General features: G+C 42.6%; 1 protein-coding gene across 1 annotated transcript in view; it reads left to right on the top strand.

Moving 5' to 3' along the window:
* LOC114051689 (serine/threonine-protein kinase TNNI3K) overlaps positions 1–7,428 on the top strand; it is a 336,380-nt gene that overhangs the window by 287,712 nt on the left and 41,240 nt on the right. Inside the window, exon 23 of the mRNA XM_027874115.1 lies at positions 2,271–2,440. Coding sequence (XP_027729916.1) covers positions 2,271–2,440 — 170 coding nt within the window. The remainder of the gene's footprint in view (positions 1–2,270; positions 2,441–7,428) is intronic.

The following is a 7,428-nucleotide window of genomic DNA, read 5'->3' as shown; positions in this document are numbered from 1 at the left end:
GGGGGGGGGATGAAGTCTTTTTCAACTTTGTGATAAACTCATGGAGATACCTGAAGCCAAAGATAATTTTGAAAATGCAGAAGTCATAGGACCTTAGATTTAGAGAGCAAAGGGTCCTCAGAAGTCCACTTTAACTTTAATTTTGTGGATGAAGAAACCAAGGCCAAAAAAAAAAAAAAGAGGCTAAGGGATTTGCCCAGTGTGATGCAGCTAGAACATGTTTTAATCAGTATTTGAACCCAGGTCTATCTGATTGCAAGCGCTGAGGCTTATCCAATACACAAGACTTCAGGTTCATGTTCGTGCTATGCAAGGATCAGTAGAAGGAACTGGTAATAGGTTAGATATTATGTCTTCAAGTATATTGAGGCCTATAATACGGAAGGGGAAGGGACCTTCTCCTCCTCTCCTCCAGTTGGGCCCCAGAGGATAGCATTTAGGGTTAGGTTACATAGGACAATTTAGGCTAGAGTCAGGAAAAACTTTTCAGCCATGGTAGCTGTCCAGAGTGGATTAAGGATCCCTCCCTCATAGGAGGTCTTCCAGCAGAAGCCGGATGCCCACTTGACAGGTATGTTGTAAAAGAGGAATCTTGCTCAGGTCCAGTTTGGACCAGTAAATGGCCACTTTCAAACCTGAGATTCTGTAGATAACAGAAATGACTCTGAAACTATCTCTGCTGAGACTTCCCCAGGGCTCCCAAAGAGCAGAGCTTGTCCCATGATTGAGACCAATGGATGGCTTGGCTTGTGTCTGACCTAAAGGAAGCTGAATGGGGGAAATGGTGTCAACTTGTGAAGGGTCAGTGTTTGAATCAGGAAGCTTAAGCAGCAGGAGGGATCTTGGCTGAGTCTGGCAGTCTGTTTGTTTGTTTCTATTGCTTGGGAAGGTGCCTATCCAACTGATACCTCTTCTACATATCACATGAAATTCAAATGTGCAAATGTGCAAAAACACTTGGGCTGCCCAGTTGGGCAGGGGGGCTCATGCTAGCCACAGCTGTTACATGTTATAACTAGAAAGACACAGTGGGTACTAGAGAAACATGTCTTTTTGCACACTGCTCTCTTTTTTCTTCTTCCCTCTATCTTCGTCTTCCTCACCAGCAGCTTTTCCTATTCTCATACTTATTTTTGTAGGTCCTATAATTCTGCCCTGGGTAGGTTCCAATCTTGGCACAGAATCTTGGAATTGGGGCATTGAAAAGACCCTCAGGAGCCATTTAGCTCAACCTATAGGTGAAATCCAGTCCAAAGGCATCCCCACTGGAAAACCTAATGAGTTTTCATCCAACCTCTGCTGGTATTATTATTCACATTTAACAGATAAGGAAACTGAGGCAAAGTGAGGTTAAATGATTTGCCAAAAATCACCCAGCTAGGAAGTATCTGAAGCAGGATTCAAACCCAGGTCTTTCTGACTCCAAATCCAGCTGCTCTGTCCACTTTGTGCACCTCCTAGCTCTCTGGAACTGAGCTAGACCTTGAGGATACAAAGACAAATTGGGGTGTGTGTGGGGAAATCATTGCCCTCAGGGAGCTTACATTCCACTGGAGTCTGGAGAAGATACAACCTGTAGGCAGATGAATAACACTTTATGGAGAAGGGATATTCAAGGGATTAAGATAATCAAGTTTTTGTAAAACTAAGAGATAATCCAGGTTTTGTAAATCAAACCCTCTTTAGAAATGTACTAGGAAAACTTCCTTTTTTAATGGAGTTTTACCAAAATTTTTTTTTCAATAAAGTGAAAGTGTTTACAATTATCAAATAATATTTATGTAGAACTTTAGTGCTCTTAAGTACTTTGCATTCACTGTGTGATTTAGTTTTCACAATAGCACTGTGAGGTTAGTGGAGAAAGAGGAACTTTATCCTCACTTTACAGATGGGGAAACTGAAGCTGAGGCCATTGAAATGACTTTCCCCAGATTACACATCTTGTCTAGAACTAGAGCTCTGGTTTTTCAGATACTAAGTCAGTTCCTGTGGAAGGATCCCCTCATTCATCCATTTTGTAAGCTTGATTTCTGAACATTACATTTTTAGGAGGCTGACTCAGAAAAAGGCCAGATCTAAAAAATGAATGGAATCAGTCTTCTCTAGGTGACAGAAGATAAGAGAAAACACAGAAAAGAATCCAGATGAACAGAAATTAAACTGAAAGAAATCCCAGTCTAGAGAATTAAACAGAGACCACCTTTGCTTACCCAGTGTCTTTAAGCCTGTCCTCTTTGTTCAAAGATTGAAGATACTCTTTCTTTATGCAGCTGATGTCTCCCGCATCAAGTAACAGCAGTGGGTCTCTGTCTCCTTCTTCATCCTCTGATTGCCTGGTGAGCTGGGGAGGCCCCAGCAGGAGTCACGTAGCTGCCCTCCGGAGCCGTTTTGAACTAGAATATGCCCTGAATGCCAGATCCTGCATGTACTGGTCCCAGAGGTGAGCGGTCCTCACAGACACATGGCCTAACTAAAGTGTGCATGTGTGTGTGTGTGTTTATGTGTGTATGAGTAAATACATATATACATATATAGACATAGATATAGATATATAAGCAGCAGAAAAAAGAGATGCTCTGATTAGAAGACCATCTTGTCATAATTCTCCTTGTTACACAATAATAACTAATTATTCTTCCCCTAAGTGCTAAATTCACTTGTTTCTATGCTGTTGAAGAACTAAATACAATGAATGCTTCTGTATTTCAACCCCTTGGGGCAAAGCCCCAGTTGTCCCACCCTAGTTCCCACTCTGGTCACTTATGCTCTCTTTCTTCAAATTATCTTGGATTTATTAACCTGTTCACACGTTGTATTGACCAATAGAAAGCAAGTTCCTTGAGGGCAAAAACTTTTTTCTTTCATCATTCCCTCTTGTATCCCCATCACTAGGTCAATACACAGAAGGTGTTTTGAAAATGCTTCATGAATCAGTAGGTATTGGAACTGTGATCTCATTGAAATTGTCAGGTGAGGGAATTTCTTCTAATGATGTCGGTTGGCACCTTCTGATCTTGGTTGCGTTGAGAGGCTAATAGTTTAGGGTCACACAGCAAGTCTATGTGAGAGGCTAGATTTGAACCCAGGTGATCCTGACTTTGAGGTGGATTGTTGGTCTGTAATGCTATGAGGCATCTCTTTGATGGATTGGATGTTATTGGATCAGAATAGAAGGTTTCCCTTTCCCCCCTTGAACCTACATGCCCATCAATAACCAATTAGCAGCAACATATTTCTATCTTCTGAAAGCCAGCGGGGAAAGCTGTCTTCAGGGACTGGTGGAGTTCTATATAAAGTGCTGACGACTTTACAGCAGTAGGTGTGAGGCTGCTCCTGGGTTTACAGAAATATTTATGGATGAAGAGACGTAAGTGATACATTAAGCCTATGACACATGCAGTGTCATGAATACAGGAATTGTGGCTGGCTGCCTAAAAACCAGCCATGCTGTGGACACTTGGTTTGTTTGCTTGTTTTTGACATTTCACATTAACCAACCTTGCCCAGAAGTGGGAAAACATCTCTAGGTCCTGAGTCACTGGGCTGAGGGTGCAACCATCTTCCGTTCATTGCAAGAAGAGAGATGGGGATCAGAAATAGTCATTGAGAAAGGCCGTTTTCATCCTTGGCTCACCAAGGTTTTCCTTGCCCTAGCTATACAAGAATAGGAAAAGACATTTCTGAAAGAGAGCATGGCAGGTTACTGAACCGTGCATGCCCTTTGACCCAGCAATACAACTATACCCCAACAAGATCAAAAGAGAGGAAAAGGACCCCTAAGTACAAAGCTATTTATAGCAGGCCTTTTGGTAGTAGCGCAAAGTGGGAAATTAAGGGAGTGTCCATTAACTGGAGAACAGATGAACAAATCCATAGTAGATCAATGTAATAGAATATCATTGAGCTGTGAGAAGTGATGAAGGGAATTGTTTCCAAGAAACCTGAAAAGACTTGTGTAAACTGATGCAGAGTCAAGTGAGCAGAACCTAAAGGATAATTTATACTCTAACGACAACACCAGAAAAAAAAGGAACAATTTTCAAAGAACTCTCAGCAGTTCAATGGCCAGTTGCATTATCAGTCAGAGGACTGATAATGATGAATGTAGCTCACCTCCTGCCGGAGGAGTGATGGACTCAAGATTCAGAGTCAGGTTACATTTCTGGATATGGCCAGTGTGGGAATTTGTAATGTATGACTAGGTATCTGTGATGAGGCTTTGTTTTTCTTTTCAGGGCAAGGGGAAGAAAAAAATAATGCTTTGTAATAGAAAAAAAAAATTTATTGTGAGGAAGAGAAAGAGGAAGAAGGGGGAAGGAGGAGAACAGAGGGTGAGAGATGTCATGTCCGAAACAGAAACAGCCTGTCAAAAGTAAACCCTCATTGGCCTCAGAAAGCCCCAAAGAAAGAGAGATTTTCACGGGTCGATTACTGTGTCTTTAGGTCAATTTCAGATGATCTAGTTTTCATAGATCCATATTCATGGTTTTTTAAAAGTTAATTTCAACAAAAAGCTTCACATTCAAATATTCAAATGCAACATTTCTATCTCATACTGACCTACTTGAGGGAAATGAAAAGAATAAACCCAGATTAATTAACAATCAAACCTTAACTACTTTCTCCTTTCTTTCCATTTAAAGAACTTCCACGCAGAGGTCGACCTTTCTCAAAGGGTACGCGTTCTTAGCTAATACTTGAATCTCCTACCGTCTGCATATAACAAGCTTGTGGGAAATGGTTTAGAATTCTTAAGAACGAAAGCAGGTTGTGAACCTTTAATGTTGAGAGAGGATGTGGAGGCAGAACATTCTCTCAGTGAATTACATATTTCAGGGAATGTTCCCTCCTCCCTCCCCCATCTCCCATTGGTGCAGGGTGTCTGTTTCTGCCTCCAATGCTGAGGAGTGTCATGCTCCCAGTTTTTGCCTAGAGGTGGGTGAGGGACATTCTAGGTCTTTGAGGACTTTGAGGTTGATGTCTTCAGCCTCCAAACAACAGCGGAACTGAGACTCCAAGAGCACAGGAGGTTGAGGATTATAGGATCACAGATTCAGAGTGGGAGAGGACCTTGGTGGTCACTTTATCTGACATCCTCATTTCTCATGTAAAGCATTGAGAGCCACAGAGTAAGTAGAAAATCTGGAAAGAGATTGTAGTAGTAGTAGCAGCAGCAGGAGCAGGAACAGTGGTAATAACTAGTGTTTGTATAACACTTAGTTCACTAAGCACTCGGAATGTTGATTTATGTGATCCTCACAACAATCCTGTGAAGTAACTGCTATTAGGATCACCATTTTACAGATGAGGAGGTTGGGGCAGAGGCTAAGACAAGAATGCATGGGGTGGGGATGCCATCTGTATCACTGGAAAGAGGAGATTACGAGTCAATTAATCAACAATTAATTACCTAATACGTGCCAGAGTCTGTACCAAAAGTGGAACAATCCCTACCCTCAAAGAGCTCGAATAGGGTACATCACGAGGTTGTGAAGTCAAGTGACTAGAAGGGAGGCAGTGCCTTATACACAGAAGGACAAATTAGAGTAAAAGTGAATGTGAGGGTCAAGACAATGTCTTTTGGACTTGGGACGAAAATGCTTCCAGGCATCCATCTGAGTAGTGAGTGTGTAAAGTCTGTAAAGCCTTTCATAGACATTGTCCTATCTCATCCTTACAACACGTGTGTGAAGACAGAAGGCACAGGAACCAGCCTTCCTACTTTATGGGATGAAAAGACAAAAGCAGACTTGAGTTTGGAATTTTGCCTCAGTCATGTGATAACCATGAGACCAGGGGAGGTCACCTACAGGTAGATAGGACTGTCCCAACCTCTTAGCCTCACTTACCTTATCTCTAAGTTGGGACTAATAATAGTCCCTACCACCCGGGGTTATGGGGGTTACGGTGAGAATCGAACCAAACGCCATCTGTAAAGCCCTTTGCAAGAAGTGCTGAAATGTAGGTCAGTCCAAAGCCATTTGTTAAGCACTTGATGTGAATCAGGCACACTGCTAAAGGCTGGGGATGCCAAGAAAGGCAAAAGCACAGAGTCTGCCCTGAAGGAGCTCCCAGTCTATGGGAGACAATATGCAAAGAACTCCATGCATAAAAGATAGACATGGTGTCTACAGTATAAATGGAGGGGATCCCATAATCTCAGTGGAGGGCTGGGGACAGGAGAGGAGGTAGGGCAGAAAGGAATCTCCCCAAGAAAGCCCAGGGAGGTGGAATGGACCCTGGAGTAAATGGAGGGAAATAAACTGTAAACATTAAGTGGGCTACCTGATGTAGAGTGTTAAAAGGGACTGGTTAAAGAGATCCAAATGTGCAGCGTTTAGCCTAACAGCATCTCCATGAACAATGGAGAGGAGACAGATCCCACAGACCCTAGGAAGGTGAGCCACTCAGCCCTGGGGCTTGGGGCCCTGCAGCCCAGCCTGGGAATGGTGCATTCATGTGTCACTTTTCTATGCAAAGGTTAAGCTGTTGTGAGTTATTTTATGGGAGTCAGTTGAATTTTTCTTTATTTTTTCCCCAAACTGGGAATTTCAATGTGGGTGGGGGGGGGAAGGCCCCACTGTTCTTGTTTGTGTTGAGTAAAGTTCTGGGAATAGAACACTGTTTAGCCATCTAGGAGAAGAAAACCAGACCTATGGAAATCAGAATTTTCAAAACAGATACACCAGGGAGTAATTATTCACATCCACAAAAGGTTCTGCCAAAAGGTTTCTTTAAATAGCAAGTTTGCCTGCTGGCGGATCTCAAACTCGTTTCTATGTTTTTAGGAGAAAGGGCTGAATTAAAAAAAAAAAAACAATTAACACACACTTTGTCAGGAATGTAACTATTGTGCAGGGTGAAGCAAGCCAGAAAGTCAGGCATTGGGAGCTTTGGGGGTGGGCTGGAGGAGGGCTGCAAATAGGATGGGCTGATCATTGCCAAGTGGGCAGAGGGCCAGCTGGGAGGTTCAGAAGAAAGGGAGGTATGTGGGGTTATAGGCACCTGCTGCTGTGGGGAGGAACAGGTCAGAGCAGAGCAGTCTTCTGCCATATATTTATGGGAGGATGATGGAAGAGGGAGGTGGTGGGATCATTAATTAACAGAGCTGCACAGGCGTGGAGATTTCTTATTTCTCTGGCTTAGGGATTAAAACCAAACTGGCGTTTTTTGCAACACTGAGTTTCTGATGCCTGGGTTTGTTTCACAGAATCACTGATTCTCAGAATTGGAAGGAACCTCAGAGAACCTTAAGCTGGGGTTAACTGATTGGCTGGCTGACTGCAGCCTATGAGCTGCCTATAGATTTTTAGGGAGTCCATGAACTTAGATTTGGAAAAATACATCTTTATTTTCAATAGCTTTGGTTTCCTTTTCATCCTGGGTATTTTATTTTATGTATTTAAAAGCATTACTCTAAGATGAGGT

The sequence above is a fragment of the Vombatus ursinus genome, unplaced genomic scaffold (genome assembly GCF_900497805.2).
Source record: "Vombatus ursinus unplaced genomic scaffold, bare-nosed wombat genome assembly UNPS02014804.1, whole genome shotgun sequence".
NCBI classification, from domain to species: domain Eukaryota; kingdom Metazoa; phylum Chordata; class Mammalia; order Diprotodontia; family Vombatidae; genus Vombatus; species Vombatus ursinus.
Note: the sequence above shows the minus strand (reverse complement) of the source record. Positions and strands in the feature narration are given on the sequence as shown.